The sequence below is a fragment of the Rhinopithecus roxellana genome, chromosome 14, assembly GCF_007565055.1.
Source record: "Rhinopithecus roxellana isolate Shanxi Qingling chromosome 14, ASM756505v1, whole genome shotgun sequence".
Classification (NCBI taxonomy): Eukaryota; Metazoa; Chordata; class Mammalia; order Primates; family Cercopithecidae; genus Rhinopithecus; species Rhinopithecus roxellana.
The window spans coordinates 31,476,463-31,499,372 of record NC_044562.1 but is presented as its reverse complement, the minus strand read 5'-3'; the positions used below and the strand labels follow the sequence as shown (position 1 = coordinate 31,499,372).

Here is a 22,910-nt window from a genome sequence, read left to right as displayed (position 1 = left end):
TCTGTTTGAGGCTCTCAGCTCTGAAGGCTGTGATACTCCTGATTTTCCACTTCACACCTCTATATTTCTGTGTGTGTGTGTCTTTAATTCCTCTAGCACCGCTGGGTTGGGGTCTCCCTGACCAACCTGGTCTCAGCAGTTGGCAGTCATGCTTGATTGGTTCTCCATCCTCTCAGAGAAAAGTGGCAGGGTTGAGGGTCATGCACGTATGTATTTGAAGCACCAGTCCCTCAAGGAGTAGTACCTGGTATCTAAGTAGGCAATTGTCTGATAGCCATAAACTTCCTTTGACACCTAATATGCCATTTACATTATGAGTAGTCCAGACAGTGAGATCCTTTCCTTGTATTATTTTGATAGCCTTTGACACTAAGACGGTCACTGCTGCAACTACCCATAAACAGTGAGGCCAGCCTTTTGCTACTACATCAATTTCATTACTCGGGTACGCCACTGGTTGTGGGGTTGTCCCACGAGTCTGAGTAAGGACTCCAAGGGCTATCCCTGCTCTCTATGTGATGTATAAAGAGAAGTTTTGTCCTGTGGGAAGGTTTAAAGCTGGAGCTTGTACTAGTGCCTGCTTTAAGGTTTTGAAGGCTGTTTCTGCCCCTAGTTCCCATTCTACTAGATAAGTATTTGCCCTCTGGGTCTCCTTGATTTGAGTGTAGAGGTGCCTGGCTATCTCACTGTATCTGGGGATCCATAGTCAGCAAAAGCCAGTGATTCCAAGGAACCCCCACAACTGTTTTAATGTCTTAGGGTGAGGATAAGCCAGTATAGGCTGTAATTGTTCCTTGCTGAGGGCCCTGGTCCCTCTGGCTAAGATTAGGCCTAGACATTTGACCTGCTGTAGGCAAAGCTGGACCTTCCACTTAGACACTTTGTACCCTTGATTAACCGGAAAGTTCAAGAGATCTAGAGTAGCCTGCTGGCATGAGGCTTCTGAACTGGTAGCCAAAAGTAAATCATCCACATACTGAAGGACCAGAGTGCCTGGACTTGAGAAGTGGCCTAGTCTTGGGCCAGTGCCTGACCAAACAGATGAGGGTTACCCCTAAACCCCCAGGGCAAGACCATCCATGTAAGTTAGGACGTGTGGTCTGTGGGATCCTCAAAGGAAAGAGAAACTGGGAGTCAGAGTGCAGGGGAATACAGAAGACAGCATCCTTGAGGTCCAGAACAGTGAACCATTCTACTTCCTCTGGTATTTGAGAGAGCAGGGTATAGGGGTTGGGTATAACTGGACATAGAGGAATTATTGACTCATTGATAAGTGTAAGATCTTGCACTGGTCTCCACTGACCATTCGGTTTTTGTACTCCTAGAATTGAGGTGTTGCAGAGACTGCTGCATTTCCTTACTAAGCCTTGAACTTTTAAATGTTTAACAATATTCTGTAATCTTTTATGACCTTCAGGCCTTAAGGGATATTGCCTTTGATAAGAAAAAGTGGTGGGCTCTGTTAGCCTGATTTGGACTGAGTGGGCATTTTTTGCCCTTCCAAATTGTTCTTCTAATCCCAGATTTCAGGATTGATTCCCTCCTCAAGTAGGGGACAACAAATGGGTAACTTGTTCTCCATATTCATGTAGATAATAGCTCCATCTTTGGCTAATATATCCCTTCCTAATAAGGGTGTGGGACTTTCAGGCATGACAAGAAAGGCATGTGAAAAGAGCAAAGTTTCCCAGTTACAACTGAGGAGGTGGGAGAAATACCTGGTTACAGGCTGTCCCAGGATTCCTCAGATGGTAACGGACCTTGAGGACAGTTGTCTGGGACAGGAGATTAACACTGAGAAGGCCACGTCAGTAACCAGGAGGAAGTCAATTTCCTGGCCCTCAATGGTTAAACATACCCGGGTATGTTTAACAGTGAGGGTGATGACATGAGCTGGCACTTGCCCCAGGCACCCTCAGTCCTGTTTTTGGATCATCTGATTGGGGGCTTCTGGCCCAGAGAACCTTTGTCCTCTGGGGCAGTATGCCTTCCAGTGATTGCCTCGGCATAGTGGACATGGGCGAGGGGGGCAACTTGTTTCTCATTGGACAATCTTTTTTAAGGTGTCCTTGTAAACCACACTGATAACAAGTCCTACTGGCTGCTCCATTTTCTGTCCTCTCTGAACCACCAAGGTTTTGGCCTTTCTCTGATCTCACTTTTCCTTTGGGGCCTGTTCTTCTTGGTCCCCATTATAGAACACTGAGGTTACCAGGTTTAATAATGCCTCTAGATTTTGTTCAGGTCCCAGGGCTTGCTTTTGGAGCTTTCTCCTGATATCTGCAGCTGATTGGGTAATAAATTTATCTTTTAGAATCAATTGACCCTCCAGTGAGTCAGGTGATAGCGGAGTATATTTTCTTAAGGCCTCCCATAGCCACTCGAGGAAGTCAGAAGGATTTTCTTCCTTTCCCTGAGTTATGGTAGACATCACTGAATAATTTATGGGCTTTTTCCTAATTCTCCTCAGTCCTTCTAGAATACAAGTCAACAGATGTTTACAACTCCAGTCCCCATGATCTGAGTCAAGGTCCCAGTGGGGATCCATACTGGGTATGGCTTGCTGACCAGTAGGGAATTTGTCTCTTTCTTTGGCTGTCATTTTATCATTTACTTGACTAAGATACCAGGTATCTCCAAACTCTCGGACTGCAGCTAAAGCCACATTCTTTTTATTAAAGGCCAGGGTTTGATCTAACAATAGCACAACATCTCTCCAAGTGAGATTGAAGGTTTGCCCTAGACCCTGTAGGACATCTATATACCTATCAGGATCATCTGAAAACTTCCCCAGTCTGCCTTGATCTGCTTTAAATCAGAGAGGGAGAAGGGGTCATGTACCCAGGTTGAGCCAAATTCCCCTCCCCCTACAGCTTGAAGGGGACATAACTGATAGCCCGGGGGGGTGGGGGGGTTGTGGTCTTTTGGAGATTTCTTTGCTTATATCCTTCTGGGCAGGGGAGATTAGAGAAGGCTTATCATTAATAGGAAGGGGAGCTATAGGGAGGCTAGGATATGGGGGTAAGCTGAAAGATCAGCTTACTTGATCTTTCAGGTAAGGGGTGGGATGTAAATTGCAAGCTTTACATAGTTGTGTATTCTGTGGGATGTAAATTGCAAGCTTTACATAGTTGTGTATTCTCCTTCAATGAAAAGAAAACTTGGACATAAGGTATTTCACTCCATTTGGCTTGCCTCTTATAGAAAAGGTCAAGCTGCAAGATAGTATTGTAATTTATACTTCCCCCGGGTGGCCATTTTTCCCCATCAGAGAGAGAATACTGGGACCAGGCCACAGTGCAGAAAAAAATGAGCCGCCTCTTTTTCAGGGTTTGCAGGTCAAATTGGTCCCAATGGCTTAGGATGTATTTCAAGGGTGAGCCTGTTGATGCCTGATTGTTTCTTATCTGAAAGACAAAACCATCCATGGTTTTGGTTTGTTTGTTTCTTCCCCTGCCCAAGAAACTGCAAAGTCCCTTGACCCTGCTGATCGGCATAGTTGTACTCACCAACGCAGCAGCAGAAACACTAGTTTTACTCCTAGACCACAAGGAAGACCAAGGAAGGTCAGATTTAGTGGCCCTTACTGATGCATTCTCAAAAACCTGCACCCTTGCCTGTCCTCCTAGACCACAAAGAGGACTGAGAAAAATCGGATTTAGTGGCCCTTACTGACACATTCTCAAAAACCTGTTAGAGTCCTAAGTCTTCTCCTGTTAGTATTGGGACTTTACCCATGTCCCAAGATGTTATGCCCCAAAAATGAAGTGGAGGGCTATACCCTGAGGGAGGGAAGGGATTTCCAGAGTTGGAAGAGTGATGCCTTTTGTCCTCATTTATATGAATAGGAAAGATACAATTTCTGAGGCTCCCCATATCCTAGCTTCAGGAATCGCTTTTGTTAGGCCTGCTTATCTGGGGAGGGATCCTAAAATTCCAGATAGACCCCCTATGATGGGGCTTTTCAAGAAAAATTATGTCTTTCTGATTGGTGAGCCCAGGTGCCTACAGAAGGTAACAGAGTCCTGAAGTTTATACTAGAAATCATTCTTACAAGAGAAACTAGAAAAGCACCAGAGACAGAGAGTGGTTTTTAGAAGCGGGACTAGCCTCAGAGAAGAGAGGTGAGAGGAAGTTTGTCTGACAGGCATTAGGACCCAGGAGGCAACGGTCAGGATAGATAGGATAGATGGGCGAGTCTCGCTTGGGTGACATGACTTTGAGAGTTCCGCTCATGGCCGCAGGGTCAACCAACTTGTTGTCAGGACCCCGGAGCTAAATGATTTTCCTCTCTGTCGACCCTTGGCTCAGCCCAGAAGTACAGGAATAGCAGAAGCTGGTTCCAGGCAAACCAATGCTCCCAACTCCTAAGAGTCAGGGATTGTTAGAGAGCCCTTTCCCAGAAAGCCTGACACCCATGTCTTTAGTCCAGCAGCCATGCTAGTCACTTTTAACCGGCTGACAGGTGCCCAGTATTTAGCCCCTGAATTCTAAGGAAAAATAGGACAGAATAGGAAGGGAAAGGGATCCAATGGTACTCAACGCTTGGCAATAGGCGATAGTCCCTTTGTGGTAACCAAAATGTGTCCAGAATTGGTTCCTTCCGGTGTATTCTTGGTCTCACTGACTTCAAGAATGAAGCCACGGACCTGCACAGTGAGTGTTACGGTTCTTAAAGATGGTGTGTCCGGAGTTTGTTCCTTCAGATGTTTAGATGTGTCCAGAGTTTCTTCCTTCCAGTGGGTTCGTGGTCTTACTGACTTCAGGAGTAAAGCCACAGACCTTTGCAGTGAGTGTTACAGCTCTTAAAGGTGGCGCATCCAGAGTTGCTGGCTCCTCCTGGTGGGTTTGTGGTCTCGCTGACCTCAGGAGTGAAGCCACAGACCTTCGCAGTGAGTGTTATAGCTCATAAAGGTAGTGCAGACCCAAAGAGTGAGCAGCAGCAAGATTTATTGTGAAGAGCGAAAAAACAAAGCTTCCAAGGTGCAGAAAGGGACCTGAGTGGGTTGCCACTGCTGGCTCGGGTCCCCAACTTTTATTTCCTTATTTGGCCCCACCCACATCCTGTTGATTGGTCCATTTTACAGAGCACTGATTGGTCCATTTTACAGAGTGCTGATTGGTACATTTTTACAGAGTGCTGATTGGTGCGTTTTTACAGAGTGCTAATTGGTGCATTTACAAACCTTTAGCTAGACACAGAGTGCTGATTGGTGCATTTTTACAGAGTGCTGATTGGTGTGTTTACAAACATTTAACTAGACACAGAGTGCTGATTGGTGTGTTTACAATCCTTTAGCTACACAGAAAAGTTCTCCAAGTCCCCATCCAACCCAGAAGCCCAGCCAGCTTCACCTCTCAATGTGAGTTACTGTTCTATTCATCATATTAGTTGTTACCTAAATACTTTATTTTTTTCATTGGGTTATTGTTTTATAGGCCCTGTGAGATTTATGCTTTAAGGAGGTTCTATTTTGGTGCACATAAAGCTTTTGTTTAAATTTTTAAAACTCCTTTTAGAATTTCTGATAATGCTGGTTTAGGAGTGGCAATTTCTGTCAGCATTTGTTTGTCTGAAAAAAGACTTTATCTCTCCTTCATTTATGAAGCTTAGTTTTGCTGGATACAAAATTCTTGGCTGACAATTATTTTGTTTAAAGTAGCTAAAGATAGGACCCCAATCCCTTCTGGCTTGCAAGGTTTCTGCAAGAAATCTGCTGTTAGTCTGATAGGTTTTCCTTTATACGTTACCTAATGTTTTTGTCACACAGTTCTTAAAATTCTTTCCTTCATGTTGACTTTAGATGACCTAATGACTATGTGCCTAGGTGATAATATTTTTGTAATGAATTTCCCAGAAGTTCTTTGAGCTGCTTATATTTAAATATCTACATATCTAGCAAGGTCAGGGAAGTTTTCCTCAATTATTCCCTCAAATAAGTTTTTCAAACTTTTAGACTTATCTTCTCCCTCAGGAATACCAATTATTCTCAGGTTTCGCTGTTTTACATAATTTTATATTTCTTGGGGACTTTGTTCATTTCTTTTGATTTTTTTTTAATCTTTGTCTGATTGGGCTAATTCAAATGCCTTTTCTTTGAGCTCTGAAGTTTTTTCTTCTACTTGTTCTAGTCTATTGTTGAAACTTTCCACCACAGTTTGTATTCCCTAAGTGTACTTTCATTTCCAGAGGTTTTGATTGGTTTTTCTTTAGGATATATACCTCTCCAGAAATTTTTTCGTTCATATCCTGAACTGGTTTTTAAAAATTTCTTTATGTTGGTTTTTACTTTTCTCTGGTATCTCCTTAAGTAACTTAATAATCAACCTTCTGGGCCAGGCACAGTCATTCACACCTGCAATCCTAGAACTTTGGGAGGCCGAGGCAGGCAGATCACTTCAGGCCAGGAGTTTGAGACCAGCCTGGTCAACATGGCGAAACCCAATCTCTACTAAAAATACAAAAATTAGCCGGACGTGGTGGCACATGCCTGTAATCCCAGCTACTCAGGAGGCTGAGGCAGGAGAATCACTTGAACCTGGGAGGCAGAGGTTGCAGTGAGCCGAGATGATACCATTGCACTCTAACCTGAGCAACAAGAGTGAAAATCTGTCTCAAAATAATAATAATAATAATAAACCTTCTGAGTTCTTTATCTGGTATTTTGAAAATTTCTTCTTGGTTTGGATTTATTGCTGGAGAGTTAGTGTGATCTTTTGGGGGTGTTACAGAACCCTGTTTTGTCACATTGCCAGAACTACTTTTCTGGTTCCTTCTCATTTGGGTAGACTATTTCTTCAAGTTATTCTTGAATTTATTTTTGATTTTACTTTTTTTTTTTGAGATGAAGTTTCGCTCTTGTTGCCCAGTCTGGAGTGCATTATGTGATCTTGGCTCACTGCAACCTCTGCCTCCCGGGTTCAAGCAATTCTCCTGTCTCAGCCTCCCAAGTAGCTGGGATTACGGGCATGCGCCACCATGCCTGGCTAATTTTGTATTTTTCGTAGAAACAGGATTTCTCTATGTTGGTCAGGCTGGTCTCAAATTCCTGACCTCAGATGATCTGCCAGCCTCAAATTCCCAAAACGCTGGTATCACAGGCATGAGCCACCATGCCCAGCGACTATGTTTTTCTTTTTTTTTAATTTGTTTTTCTTTCCTCTCAAGGATCTGACTTTAATGTTTATAGTTTATTTTAGCCTAATTTGATCCTTGGTTTTTAGGGGTGAAGACTTTTTGAGTTTTAGGAGTGAAGACTCTGTATGAGTTCCTTAGTGTGAGAGAGTGTGTGCTGGCTTTCCCAGATCCTGGTTGTAGTAGTTATGTACGTGGTGTGTGAGAAGGTTTACTGTCTCCTATGGGGTTGGAATGGCAGGAATCTCTTTAAGCGTACCTCATTCTCTCGTGGTGTACTCTTTCTTTATTTATTTAATTTTTCCCCAGTATTTTATTTACTGAGTTGATGATTCAGGCTTCGGACCAGTAGGAGAAGTATCCGTGGGTAGGCACCAGTTGTAGCTAAAGCAGGTGGGTAGATGTAATACCCAATGGTGGGCAGAGATCCCAGCCTTGATGAAAGTGGCTGGGGGAGCTCTCAATTAGATATGCTGAGGTTTTGTCAGGGTGAAGGGTAAGAGCTACCTCAGGTCCCCCACAAGGCCAGCTGGAAAGCTATCCACCTCCCCACTTTACTCCTGTCCCAGTGTTCTGGCTATTCAGATCAGACAGGCAGTTATTTTCATCTGTAGAAATGTTGATGCTCCAAGTAGAGTAGAATTGTGACTGCCTGTCATGCAAGCCTGAATCTGGGGAGTGCTCCTCCTGTGGGGATGCAATCACCCTGATTTGTTCAGGAAAGCTGTCTGTAGGTGTATCCATGCTGCATTCCTTTGGGAGAAGCCCCAGCTCTGTCTGCAGTGGCGTACCAGGGGGAAAAAGGATCCCTTCTCTAAGACCCTTCACAATACCATAGGCTGCCTGCCTGTTGGGTAGAGGTGCAAACTTTCCCTACTCTGCCCAGCACAGCACAGCAATTGTGTCTCTGCTATAGGAAACTTCACACCAGTGAAAAGATCTGGCACTCAAGACCGGCCGTTCAGATTATTTTGTCCCACAGGGTGTTCCCTTGATGTGATGTTCTTCCCCTTTCTCTAGGAATGAGACTTCCTGAGAGCCAGACTACAGTGCTCTTCTGGGTCTATCCCCGCAGTGGGCCTACCAGACTCTGGGCTAGTGCTGGGGAATGTCTGCAAGGGATCCAGTGATGTGACCTGTCTTTAAGACTCCCAGCAGTGAATACCAGCACCACCTCTGATAGACGTGGAAGGGGAGTGATGTAAACTCTGCAAGATTCGAAAGGCTTAGCGTGCTGACTTTCTCAAATGCTGGTTATAATTATAGTGATGTTATCACGTGGACGGACGCAGGACTTCTGGTTAGCCAGAGTGTTGTAAGCAATGGTGATAGCTGAGAATATGCAGCCGTTTTCTCCTTCCTGGGTGCAGTGCTATTCTGCCTAGAGGTGAGTTTTTTGCCTGTCTCACAGAGTAGGCTGCAGCTGCCACTTCTTTCAAAAGTTCTGTGGATTCTTTCAGTTTTCCTGTTCAGTTCCTGCATTCATTCTTGGAGAAAAAAATTTATAGTGTGAATCTCTACACACTATTCTGTCCTTCCAAGTGGGAGAGGCATGTGAACGCTGCCTCCAATCTGTTTATCTTGGGGGGAAAAGAAGCAGTTTGGTTTAAAAAAAAAAAATAGATTTGCTGGGTTTAGCAACCCAGAGCTCATTGGGAACCTTGGTGAAAGCTATTTTGGTGGAGCAGTAGGAAGGAAGCCAGTTGCAGTGTCTTTGTTGAGCAGTGGAGGGGAGGTAAGGAAGTGGAAAGAGCAGCTGTGGTAGCCGAAGGGTGCTAGGACAGAGGGAGCATGATAAAGCCATAAGTAAGGTGTGGTGGAAGGAAAAGAGCCAGGACAGAGGGCAGAGAAAGAGGATCCTCAAGGACCAGAGAGGCAGTGGGGCCCACAGTCAGGTGCGGGGATTCAACAGAAACAGAAGGAGGGACGTTTCTCACTCTGACCCTGGAAAGAAGGAAGAAACTGCGTGTGAGTTCAGACATGTCCATTGGCGGGGGCTGGGATGCCCGCATCTTCCTTGTTAAAAAAGGAAGTGCAGGTTCAAAACATTTAGAGACAGAAGGTGGGTAGGCAAATCTCCACCTTCAGACTGGTAGGCTCCTCCAGAAGCCATCAGACAGGAAGATGTGAAAATCCCCAGCACTCATCCCAGAATTACTAAGTGGCACCTCTCCTGGGCCAAAGTCCCAGGACAGACCTCATTGTTCCTCTGTGGGAACACCTCCCCAGGAGGGCCTCTTGGATTTCCCCCTTGCAACCCAGGTCAGAAGTTTCATCGTCAAAGCTGTCTCTTTTTTTTTTTTTTTTTTTTTTTCCTGTCTAACAGCTCTGACTACCATCCAACCTTGAGGCTCACTGAAGACATCGGTGGCCACTCCAATCACAGCAGGTAGGTGACTTGTTCAGTCTGAGATGCTGGGGACATATTTCTAATGGAAGAGATCGAGAAACTTCAGCCTCCTCTGAGGACCTGAGAACTAGGGTGATGAAGTGTAGAAACTTAGAGCTAAAGACAACTAAGTCTTCACCTAGATAGCGCTGCACAAAAGAATTTTCTGCAATAATAGAAATGTCCTAGATCTGCCCTGCCCAATATGGTAGCCACTAGTCACACATGGCTACGGAGCACTTGAAATGTGACTAGTGTGACTGAGGATCTCAATTTTTATTTTATTTTATTTTTTATTTTTTGAGACAGGGTCTCACTCCAATGCCCAGGCTGGAGTGCTGTGGTGTGATCTTGGCTCATTGCAAGCTCAACCTACAGGTCTCAGGCGATTCTCCCACCTCAGCCTCCCAAGTAGCTGCAGCTACAGGCACGTGCTGCTACACTCAGCTAATTTTTTGTACTTTTTTTTTTTTTTTGTAAAGACAGGGTTTCGCCATGTTGCCCAGGATGGTCTCAAACTCCTGGGCTCAAGCGATTTGCCCACCTCGGCCTCCCAAAGTGCTGAGATTACAGGCATGGGCCACCTTGCCTGGCCTTTATTTTATTAATTTTAATTTAAATAGCTACACATGGCTAGCAGCTATCATGCTGGACAGAATAGACTTGAAAGAAGCTCCCATTTTCCAAAGGCACACACCAAGGCCCAGAAAGAATGACTTCTCCAAGCAGGATTAGAAGCCAGGTTTTCATTTTGTTTTTGTTTGAGACAGGGTTTCGCTCTGTCACCCAGGCTGGAATGCAATGGCACAATCTCGGCTCACTTCAACCTCTGCCTTCCGATTTCAAGCAATTCTTATGCCTCAGCCTCTGGAGTAGCTAGGATTACAGGCATGTGCCACCACACCTGGCTAATTTTTGCATTTTTAGTGGAGGCGGGGTTTCACCATGTTGGCCAGGCTGGTCTCTAACTCCTGGCCTTGAGTGATCCACCCGCCTCAGCCTCCCAAAGCGCTGGAATTACAGGCATGAGCCACCTCACCAGAAGCCAGTTTTTTAATTCACTCCACCCTACATATAACAGCAGTGATCTCCGTGGAAATGAAATTGACCTAAGGAGTGTGAAGGAGGCTGACTGGGAAATGTCAAATCTGGGCTCCCCTCTCTACATCCTTTGTATCTGGCTTTCTGGGACACAAGGAGGTACCTAATGGGGCTCAGAAACTTTAGGCTGGGATCCTGCTCCTTATTACAGTGAACAGGAGATAGCATTTGAGAGTAGATTTTTAGAGGTTTTTTAAACTGAAAGCCTAATTCAGCTGTGTAGGTAAGTTGCTTAACCTCTCAGAGTCTTCATTTCCTCATCCAGAAAGTGCCTGCTTCATGAGGTTGTCCTGAGGATTAATTGATATAAATTCTAGAAAGCACTTTGCCCAGAAGCTAGAACCTGGTAGACACTCAACATTATAGCTAATGTGACAATTAATATCTAGGGCAAAGCAAATTAGATGTCATCAAAGTCAGCCTTGAAAGCAGACCCACTGCCCACTGCTTTCCCTTGATTGGGGATGTAGTGAGAGAGGCAGCATGTTATCAGTGAATAAACTATTCCAGTAATAATGATCACAACAATAAAGGTTAACATACATACTTTATGTATGTCTTACATGATTTACAAGCAATCCCTCATTTCATCCTCACCACAACCCCATAATTTGGAGTCCGTATTGGCCCCATTTTACAGATGAGTAAACTGAGACTCAGATAGGAAAAGTCAGTAGCTCAGAATTGCTCAGCTAGCTCTGGTCTCATCTGCCTCTCTCCATATGTAATAAGCCTTTATCTGGTTTTAGCGTCAGCTGGCCAGGTGGCATTGCATTCTTCCCCAGCTTGGGAAAGAGAGGTGACAAAGACTAAGAAACATTTGCTAAACAGTTAGACTCAAACATTCTTTCTTTGGGGTACGTAGGCAGTTTAAGTGCGTCTGCCACAGGCATTGAGTGCCCTCTGGGCCCTGGGATGCATGGAGCAAGAGATAGGGTAAAGAGTAATGGAGGGGATTGAGGTGTTGTTCACTGGGGTGGGCACTTGGGAGGGAGCAGAATTAGTGTTCATAGCTCTACCTGGATTAATTCATTCATCTGTAATCAATAGCAAATTGATAAAATACATTATTAGGGTCACTCAACACTGTTTTTAAAAATGTATTTTGGACTTGGGTGGAATCTTCACTTTTACCAAAAGGCTTTCTTTCCAAATTAGAGGGTCTTGGCTCCAAGGGTGGTAGCTGCTACAGAGTTGGGGTCCTCAGACCCAATGCCAAGTGTATGAACCAAGAAAGAATATCAATACCCAGAGATGGACTTGTGGTCAGAGCAGATGGTTGGGGAGTGAGGGGAAAGAAGAGAGGCAGGAGTGGGGCCGAAAAGTAGAGGCATCAGGTCCAGGGAGGAACACCACCAGACTCACCAGAAGCTTTAGTCCATCTCTGTCGTTTTAATGCACTGCTCCCCTTTGACATGTGAAAGACATTCAAGAGCTATAGTACTGCCAATGGTAAGATGAGGAAGCCTGAGGCAGCTGGAGTGCCAGGAGACTCAGACAAGGCAGCTGAAGGAGCCAGGGGCTCTGAGATACAGCAAAGATGAAAGAAATCCATGCAATTCTGGGCAAGCTATTTCCTTTGTCTGGGCTTGTTTCCCCATCTGTAAAATGAAAAGACTAGCTAGAAAACCCCTCAGGTCCCTTCCCAATATAAACTCTACGAGTCCGTGAAATGACTATGGATCCGAGAGCTGACCTGGGAACTAATTATTCAAAGTTATCAGAATCACCCACACCCTCAGGAGCTCCACCCCTGCACTACATTGAGCAATCTAATCCACCACTCACTTCCTCCACTGTGTTCTCACCACCACCTCCCTTTCATAGGTTGCAGCTGCCCTCCTGGAGGTGTCCTACAGGTGAAAAGGCCAGCATCCTGGTAAGTCTTGGAACACCCACCCTTCCCAACAGCTAGAATGTCTCTGTTCTTTGTTTCCCTTGATATCCAGCCTACATTTATCCCAAGCATCTCTCCCCACCCTTGGTGGGCCCCTCACCCTCACCCCTCGGCCTCTTCATTTTCTCCTTTGGGGATGGGGTCCCCAAAGGGAGAACTTCTGTTCCTCCTCCCTCACAACCCTCTCCAAGCGCTCAGGACCACTTGATGCCCATGCTCTTCCCTTGGCCTAGTGGCCTTCCAAGACTCAACCAGCCCTCCTGGCCTGGGCTAGGACTGGGTCTGAGGATGGGCCGAACACTGTTCGCTTCCCACTTCCCTACACTAAATCCAAATATTTGTGGATTATATTTATAGAGAGAAAGAATACTGAAACTGTACAAAAATGACCGTTTTGTTGTTAAAAAGATTGCCTTAAATGTTTGAGATCTTGTAAATGTCTCTCATTCTATAGCATTTTCATGTAATAAATTAGAATTCATGCCATCATCTATGGAGTTTCCAAACTACCATGAGTCACTAAGGGGCTGGCATTTTCCCTAAGTCAAGAAAGCCCCCTTTTTATCTTGGAAAATATGACTGGATGGCCAGCCGGACCCAGCCATTTCAAGGGTGTTTGGTTTATCATCCCTGCCAGAGCTGTTTCTTTCATTCTGGGCCTAAGAAATGGCAAAAGAAAACAATGCATAAAACATCAAAGAATGTGAGTGGACCACACACAGGTTGATTTAATTATATCTCAAGAACTTAACTTACAAATATGTCTAATAGATGAGGTGCACTTTTTTTAAGAAGAAGGGCTGTAAACTGCAAATAATATAGGTGGGGCCCTTCACGCCTCACTGGAACAGTGGTTTCACCACTTCTGCACCCTGCGATCGCAGGCTGGTCACTGAGCCTCCCTTTTAGGTCAGCTGAACCTGCTTGTGCCTCAGTCTTCTAGAAACAGGACCTAATTGTATCTGTTTGTAATGAGCCATGGAGATCATGTACCTGTGAGGCACAAAGCAGACCTCAGATGTGTCATCTCCTTCCTTTTGTTTGTCCCTCTGTCTGCCAAATCATCCTCTGTAGAGATTGGTAAACTAAAAAACAATACCAACAACAAACACCCCTCTCCCTACCCTAGGAGCTGGAGGTCATTGGCCTGACCTGGTTCTCCTTGCTGAATTCTCTACCTTCTGTCCTGACTATATGCTCTCCCTCTGGAACCTGCAGTTGACCCATAATGCCTGGGAGCGTGAACTCACCCATATACATCCAGCCCACCCCCAGCACAGCTGAGCACTGGATTATCCACAGTGAGGATTTACCTGTGAAACATGCTCTGCCACTGCTGCCTGTGCTGACACGACAGTTTCTGCAGCAGCCCCAGTCCTGGCTTCTCATAGCCAATACTCATACATACAAGGCCCTGCTCTCTAAGAGCACAAGCTCTCTGCACCCAATATGCCCTGCACCTACTCTCAAAGATGGGTCTTCTCTTGGGTCATTTGTTCCCTTAAGAGCATCTGTAATCATCTGCTCTCAGAAGTGATCCACCCTTGACCTCATGACTTCATTGGACATACCCTGGACCTCTGAGCAAACTTGCTCTCAACCATGGGACTGTGGAGTTGGTGACTTCTTTCAGGTCTTGCTGACTATACTGGTCCAGCAAGCTGTATTACCAGCCCTCTCAATACCTGCCCAGCCTTCTGGCCAGGCAGGGCCTCACCATCATCACCATGTCTCTCTAGGTTCATCAACTGATTGAATCTTCTCTATCAGTTGCCTTGGTATGCTGGGAAGGCAATGTATCTGGCCCCTAACTCTCAAAAGAGAAAGTAAAAACTTGTCAGAAAGGTGATGGCTAAGAATTCCATCACTCTTGGGGGAAAAAGGGCATTATTTTCCCAGTTTTGCTTAATCTTCTTCAGCTTTCTTCTTTGCTACATGTGATTGACAACAACAGAGACTTCCTTTCTGCTAAAGAGAAATCCTCTCTAGGACTTTTGTTGTTATTGTTGTAATATTTGTATTTGCTTTGCAAGGCTGTGCACCTTTTGATTAATCTTTTTTTTTTAATTGAGACATAAGTCACATACCACAAAAGTCACCCATTTAAAGTTTTTAGCATATTCTACAACCATTGCCACTAATTCCAGAACACTTTTATCACTCAAAAGAAAAACTGTGTAGTCATTAACATTCCTCTCCCAACTCCCCTTGCCCATGGAAACCACCAATCTACTTTCTGTCTCTACCAATTCTACCCATTTGCCTATTTTGGTCATTTCACATATACGGAATCACACAACAGGAAAACTTTTGTGTCTGCCTTTTTTCACCTAGACTAACATTTTCAAGGTTCATCCATGTTGTATTGTGTATCAGTACCTCATTCCTTCTCATGGCTGAATAATATTCCATTGTATATAATACAGTCATAGGTTGCTTAACAATGCGGATGCATTCTGAGAACTATGTCATGTGAACATCGTAGAGTATATGATGTTATAGCCTACAACACACATGGGCTATATGGTAAAGCCTACTGCTCCTAGGCTACAAACCTATACAGCATGTTACTGTGCTAAATACTGTAGGTAATTATAACACAATGGTAAGTATTTGTATATCTAAACATAGGAAAAGAACACTAAAAATACAATATTATAATCTTATGGGACCACTGTGGTATTTGTGATGTGTCATTGACCAAAATGTCTTCCAGTTGCTCATGATTTTTCTTCAATTTGTCTGTCCGTTCATCAGTTGATGGATATTTGGTTTGTTTCCACTTTTTGAGCTTAATGATGAATGCTGCTATGAACATTAGCTTTCAGTTCTCTTGGGTATACACCTAGGATGAGGTTTGCTGGTTCATGTGGTAACTCTATGTTTAACTTTTTTGAGCAACTGCTAAACTGTTTTCCAAAGCAGCTGCACCATCTTACATTCCCACCTGCAATGTGGGAGAGTTCTGACCTTTCCACTTCCTCACCCACATTGTTCTTGGGTGTCTTTTTCTGAGTGTGCCCAGCCTGGTGAGTGTGAAGTGGGTCCTGGGACCTTTAACTTCCTGGTTTTTCTCTGACACTGGGTTCCATTTGGAGGTAGGTTATGGACTTGGACATGGTTGGTGGTAGGATGGTCATCCCTTACTCTAAGGCAATGGCTGGAGGGTGATCTGTTTTGTGGTTCAAAAAGAAGCTAATTAGGGAGCTGGATTGCTTTAGTTGACTTCTTCTTTGAGAAACTAGGATTTTCTTTTTTTTTTTTTTTTTTTTTTGAGACAGAGTCTCACTCTGTTGCCCAGGCTGGAGTGCAGTGATGTGATTTCGGCTCACTGCAACCTCCACCTCCTGGGTTCAAGTGATTCTTGTGCCTCAGCCTCCCAAGTAGTTGGGATTACAGGCACGCATCACCATACCTGGCTAATTTTTGTAATTTTAGTGGAGACAGGGTTTTACCATGTTAACCAGGCTGGTCTCGAACTCCTGACCTCAAGTGATCCTGCCACCTTGGCTTCCCAAAGTGCTGGGATTGCAGGTGTGAGCCACCACGCACAGTCGGGATCGTATTTTTGAATAGCTGCAGCCCACCCTCTACACCCAGGCTTCACCAAAGCAGGATCTGTGCTGTCCTTGTGGCAAGGGCAGAGCCTGGGGAGTTAGACTAAATCTGAGAAGAACAGGGGAGTCAGGGCTGGATGGAGACAAACACATGCAGGACAGGAAGGGTCCCCAACAGGGCTGGAGAGCCACCAAGCAAGGGTAGTGCAACCCTGTCTTCTCTGCTTCCTGCTGTCCCTCTCTCTTATTGGGGAGCAGACTGGCTGTGTCTGCTCATCCTGCATGGTGGCCACGGCTGCCCAGAGCTCCCTGAATAACCTGTTACGTTTCCACCCACAGGGAGAATCAGGCAGCCCACTTGCTTATTATTTTTAATATACTTTTCCAAACTACACACACATTCCCAAAGCAGGCCTCCTTCTACCCAAAGGAGAAACGCTGGACCTTACTAATTAACTGAAGATTCTGCTAGCTCGAGAACCTTCCAAAACTCTATGCCACAATTGTTCAAACCATTTTCCAGAGTACATCTTTTAAAATAACTTTTAGAAAATTGAACAAAGGGATTCATGCCTCAGTTTTATAGTCAAACCATGATCTTTTCTGAGGTTACAGCCCATTTGGAGTGCCTGCTTAATCCCTTGATTAAAAACTGAATGGGACTGAATGCAGTGGCTCATGCCTTTATTCCCAGCACTTTGGGAGACAGAGGCAGCAGAATTACTTGAGGTCAGGAGTTTAAGACCATCCTGAGCAACATAACAAGACCCCATCTCTAAAACAAACAAACAAAAAAAAAGAACTGAGTGGCATCTCACATTTCTGAACATGAAACCCAGCCTTGATAGCCAAAGATGCTCACCACTGCAGGATCCAGGCAGTATTGAGTGTTCTGTGGGGATTATCCAAAGAGAACTTTCTTTTTTTGGGGGGGGGGGGGGTTATATATTTTATAATTTTTTAATTTTATTTATTTTTATTACACTTTAAGTTCTAGGGTACATGTGTACAATGTGCAGGTTTGTTACATATGTATACCTGTGCCATGTCTGCTATAAAGACACATGCTCACGTATGTTTACTGTGGCACTATTCACAATAGCAAAGACTTGGAACCAACCCAAATGTCCATCAATGACAGACTGGATTAAGAAAATGTGGCACATATACACCATGGAATACTATGCAGCCATAAAAAAGGATGAGTTCATGTCCTTTGTAGGGACATGGATGCAGCTGGGAACCATCATTCTCAGCAAACTATCGCAAGAACAAAAAACCAAACACTGCATCTTCTCACTCATAGATGGGAATTGAACAATGAGAACACTTGGGACACAGGAAGGGGAACATCACACACCAGGGCCTGTCCAAGAGAACTTTCTGCAAAGTTTTAGGTGATGGTGATGCTAAAAGAAATGCTAAGAATTTCTCTCTTATATTAAAGAGAACCATGGTCCTTTCATAAAATGTACCATTTATCACCAGATTTATCTCATAACCTAAGAGCTACTGCTTACATATTTGTAGGGAAAAATTACTTCAATGTAATACTCAAGCCAACACAAAGAATCCTATCTCAGTTTCTTGGGTGGATGTGCAAGAATCTGGGGAATTTATTGTGCAGTAACCTTCGTCTCTCTTCTATAGGTCAGGATTTAAGTTTACCTCAAAAACAGAAGATATTAACATGCAGACTGTCAACTTTGAAGATCTCTGGGAAAGTGAAGATTTTAGTAATTACAGTTACAGTAGTGACCTGCCCCCTTCTCTACCAGATGTTGCCCCATGTCGACCAGAATCCCTGGAAATCAACAAGTATTTTGTGGTCATTATCTATGCCCTGGTATTCCTGCTGAGCTTGCTGGGAAACTCCCTCGTGATGCTGGTCATCTTACACAGCAGGGTCGGCCGCTCCGTCACTGATGTCTACCTGCTGAACCTGGCCATGGCCGACCTACTCTTTGCCCTGACCTTGCCCGTCTGGGCCGCCTCCAAGGTGAATGGCTGGATTTTTGGCACATTCCTGTGCAAGGTGGTCTCACTCCTGAAGGAAGTCAACTTCTATAGTGGCATCCTGCTACTGGCCTGCATCAGTGTGGACCGTTACCTGGCCATTGTCCATGCCACACGCACACTGACCCAGAAGCGCTACTTGGTCAAGTTCATATGTCTCAGTATCTGGGGTCTGTCCTTGCTCCTGGCCCTGCCCGTCTTACTTTTCCGAAGGACTGTCTACCCGACCTATATTAGCCCAGTCTGCTATGAGGACATGGGCAACAATACAGCAAAATGGCGGATGGTGTTGCGGATCCTGCCCCAGACCTTTGGCTTCATCTTCCCGCTGCTGATCATGCTGTTCTGCTATGGATTCACCCTCCACACGCTGTTTAAGGCCCACATGGGGCAGAAGCACCGGGCCATGCGGGTCATCTTTGCTGTCGTCCTCATCTTCCTACTCTGCTGGCTGCCCTACCACCTGGTCCTGCTGGCAGACACCCTCATGAGGACCCGGTTGATCAACGAGACCTGTCAGCGCCGCAGCGACATCGACCAGGCTCTGGATGCCACCGAGATTCTGGGCATCTTTCACAGCTGCCTCAACCCCCTCATCTACGCCTTCATTGGTCAGAAGTTTCGCCATGGACTCCTCAAGATTCTAGCCACACATGGCTTGATCAGCAAGGACTCCCTGCCCAAAGACAGCAGGCCTTCCTTTGTTGGCTCTTCTTCAGGGCACACTTCCACTACTCTCTAAGACGTCCTGCCTAAGTGCAGCCCCGTGGGGTTCCTCCCTTCTCTTCACAGTCACATTCCAAGCTTCATGTCCACTGGTTCTTCTTGGTCTCAGTGTCAGTGCAGCCCCCACTGTGGTCCCAGGAAGCAGAGGAGGCCACGTTCTTACTAGTTTCTCTTGCATGGTTTAGAAAGCCTGCTCTGGTGCCTCACCCCTTGCCATAATTACTACGTCACTTGCTGGAGCTCTGTCCATCCCGCCCCTGAGTCCAAGGCACTCTGTATTCTAAGAAGTGAAAATCTACACTCCAGTGAGACAGCTCTGCTTACTCATTAGGATGGCTAGTATCAGAAGAAAGAAAATCAGGCTGGGCGCTGTGGCTCAGGCCTGTAATCCCAGCAATTTGGGAGGCTGAGTTGGGCAGATCACTTGAGGTCAGGGGTTCGAGGCCAGCCTGGCCAACACGGTGAAACCCTGTCTCTACTAAAAATACAAAAATAAAAAAATTAGCCAGGAATGGTGACAAGTGCCTGTAATCACAGCTACTTGGGAGGCTGAGGTGGGAGAATCACTTGAACCTGGGAGGCAGAGGTTGCAGTGAGCTGAGATCGTGCCCGTGCACTCTAGCCTGAGTGACAGAGTGAACTCCATCTCAGTCCATGAAGATGTAGAGGAGAAACTGGGACTCTTGAGCATTGAGGGCGGGAATGTAAAATGGTGTGGCCACTGCGGAAGACAGTATGGCAGCTTTCCTCTAAACATCGGACATAGAATTATCACATGATCCCGCAATTCCACTTCTAGGAATTGACCCACAAGAAGTGAAAGCAGGGACTTGAACCCACATTTGTCCATCAATGTTCATAGCAGCTTATTAGCTTATTCGCAAGACCCAAAGGGCAAAAACAACCCAAATGTTCATGAATGAATGAATGAATGGCTGAACAAAATGTGATATGTACATAACAAAGTATCCTTCAGCCTGAAAGAGGAATGAAGTACTCATACATGTTACAACATGAACGAACCTTGAAAATGTTATGCTAAGTGAAATAAGCCAGACATAAACAGGTATGATTCCACTTACATGAGGCACTGAGAGTGAACAAATTCATAGAGACAGAAAGGAGAACAGTGATTATCAGGGACTGAGGGGAGGGGAGCATGGGGAGTGATGGTTTAATGGGCACAGGGTTTATGTTTGGGATGTTGAAAAAGTTCTGAAGATAAACAGTAGTGATAGTTGTACAGCAATGTGTCTTAATGCCACTAAATTGACACTTAAAATGGTTAAAATGATCAATTTTGTTATGTATATTTTTATATCAATTAAAAAAAAAAAAAAAAACTAAGCCCTAAAAGGTATTTTAAGCACCAAGGCTGATTAAACCAAGGCTGGAACCGAGGCTGGAACCACTTGGCTATATTTTTTGTTAAATGATTCCATTAATATCTTTTGTTTTAATAAACTATTTTTACTTGGGTGTTTATATTACTGCTTCCAAATTGCTACAGAGCAGTGGGGCAAGGGTGAGAAGAGGTCTTGAGTGAGAGTCTTTACAAGAAGTAAATCTCTTTGTCGTTTGTTGTGTCGTAGAGAGAAGGATGGAATAGAGATGGAGCCCAGCCTTGCCATCCCCGTGCCCCCAACCCAAGCTTCCTGCTGTAGACCACGCATCATGGAAAGAAATGTGTTCTGGGATGCTCTAGGGCCTCTCATGGCCTTGGGTTAGTCAGTAGGCAGGAGTGTCAGGGGTGAGACTTAGAATTAGAAGGTGCAGAGGGTTGAGTAAGTTCACCAAATCCCCCTGATCACATAGTAGGAAGGCAGAGAGCTCTCCCAGCTCAGCCAGCAGCACCCACTGTGAGTGCCCTACCCTCTCCCCTCTCTCCCACCCAAGCACACACCCATCATTCCAGGTTTGACAGGACAGCCCGATTGCAGAATGGGGAAATGGTTTATAATCCGTCATTAGGAGAAAACAAAAGATTCGAATCATGCCTCCAACAGCATGGAGTGCTGACTGTTCAGAGAGTGGGAATACAGCAGAGATCAAGACAGACAGTGCCTTGCCCTGGGGGAGCTCGCATTCCTAGGGCTTGTCTCTGCAGGGTCTTTGTCTAGAGGGCCTCTGGGTCTGAGCAGCCTGAGAAGGAAGGAAGGAGGCAAGAGGAACTAAACGACCTCAGTTCCCAAACAACCCCCTTCAGGTTAACAACTAAATCTAGGAGAAAACAGGGAGGCAGGAGCACACCTCTGAGTGGGAAGGCTTGGGGGCAGAGAACTTCCACTCAAAAGCCACAAAAGTGCCTTTCCTACTGCATTCAGCACAACAATCCCTTCTTTCCTGCTCATTCTATGCTGGGCACTTGCTAAACTCAGGACCAAGCATGACTCAACTGCTCTGGCTGAGTCTTCGGAACAGCTTCTGATTCAGTAGCAGGAAATGCAGGGGAACGTGTGTTTACCAAGGACCTGACTTGCCAGAGGAACCAATGGTGCTCTGCCTGGACAAGGCTGATGGACCAGGTGGCTCCCCGAGACGACTGCCAGAGGGAGGAGGCCAAATTATGCCTCTGGTTTCAGGACTCTGCTCTTTCCTCTAACAAGGACTGGAAGAAACATGGTTCTCCAAGGATAATAAAAGGATACCCTCAGCCTAGGAAAATGAGGCAGAGATTAAATTATGCTTACGTGAACTCTGTTATTCATCTCTATCTCCAATCTCTCTCCGTCTGTCTCTCTCTGTCTGTCTCTCTCTCTCTCTCTCTCTCTTTCAGACTCTCTCTCATAAGAACAGTCTTGGCACAAATAATTTACCAACCACACCATCCCTAGGACAGGCAAATCTGGAGCTTGTTTTTGAGTTGTTGACTTCTTTCTTCCCTCTAATGTTTCTGAGCCTGAGTCCCAAGGTCTCAGGGTCCAGCACCTTTCTGCCTGATCTGCCTGCTCGGTCTGAACTGGCCATTCTTGCTTCCTCTACTCACTTTAACACCATTGTCTATTTTTATCTATCTCTCTGAGTTCATGGTGTCTCTCTCCACCACAATCCCCAGTCTCTGCAGGATGGACTCCCGTTGTTCATTGGGCAGCCCCCAGTCTAAAAAGCACCCCAGTCTGCATGTCCTGTTCAAACTCAACATGCAGACCCACAGGGAGAACCACACTACCATGCATAGCAGAGTCAAAGAGGCCTGAAGATCTGCATTTCCATACGTAAATGAGGAAACTGAAGCTTTACCAAAGCAACCTGGCCGAAATCTCATGGCTAGACAGTAGTAGAGCTGAAATAAGATTCCTAGTCAGTTCGTTTTTTAACCGATATTTTGCTTTTCGGTGCGAGCACCTGACAGACAGATGGAAAATTACATGTAGATATGACCTTTTCAGACCATTTCACTCACATGGGTAAGATCAGTCTACATTTTCTGCACCTGCACTCATCTGTGCCTTGAGCTGGGGTTGCTGGAGTCTCTGTCATCCTGATAGGGGTGCCCCAGCGGAGGCTCAGGGGCACAGATGTGGGAGCAGTCTCAGGCTAGGTTTTCCTATTCTCGGCTGGCAGGCAGGACAGTTAAAGACACAGTCATGGCTGGGCACAGTTGGTCACGCCTGTAATCCCAGCACTTTGGGAAGCTGAGGAGAGCGAATCACCTGAGGTCAGGAGTTCAAGACCAACCTGGCCAACTTGGTGAAACTCAGTCTCTAACTAAAAACACAAAAATTAGCTAGGTGTGGTGGCAGGCACCTGTAATCCCAGCTACATGGGAGGCTGAGGCAGGAGAATCACTTGAACCTGGGAGGCGAAGATTGCAGTGAGCCGAGATCACGCCATTGCACTCCAGCATGGGCAACAAGAGTGAAACTCCATCTCATAAATAAATAAATAAAGACGCAATCAGAGCCCAACACAAAATTCAGAGAAAGGCACAACTAACCCCTCTACAGAGGACACGTATCAGGCAGGGGCCAACCAGAGAAGCAAAACCACTGGGAGGAGGAATTTGTGACAGGCATTTGACCCTAGGCAACTGTGGGAGCTGGCTAAACCATTAGTGTCAGGCTGTTGGCTTTGTTTCTTGGCTGGGAT

At 45.4% G+C, this 22,910-nt stretch overlaps 1 protein-coding gene and 1 long non-coding RNA gene across 4 annotated transcripts in view; one reads left to right on the top strand and one right to left on the bottom strand.

Annotated features, from left to right (window-relative positions):
• Window positions 1-22,910, bottom strand: part of LOC115893194 — a 49,058-nt gene that overhangs the window by 7,977 nt on the left and 18,171 nt on the right. The window lies entirely within an intron of this gene.
• On the top strand, window positions 8,437-19,289 carry LOC104660011 (C-X-C chemokine receptor type 2). 3 transcript variants are annotated; one of them, XM_010360207.2, is made up of 4 exons: window positions 8,437-8,522; window positions 9,462-9,524; window positions 12,453-12,504; window positions 17,730-19,289. In XM_010360207.2, exon 4 carries the CDS (start codon window positions 17,770-17,772, stop codon window positions 18,835-18,837), a length of 1,068 nt encoding a protein of 355 aa, XP_010358509.1. In that variant the 5' UTR covers window positions 8,437-8,522; window positions 9,462-9,524; window positions 12,453-12,504; window positions 17,730-17,769; the 3' UTR covers window positions 18,838-19,289. The 3 variants fall into 3 exon arrangements, with proteins under 3 accessions (XP_010358509.1, XP_030772126.1, XP_010358508.1); XM_030916266.1 differs by lacking the exon at window positions 8,437-8,522 and adding an exon at window positions 8,846-8,870; XM_010360206.2 differs by lacking the exon at window positions 8,437-8,522 and adding an exon at window positions 8,950-9,103.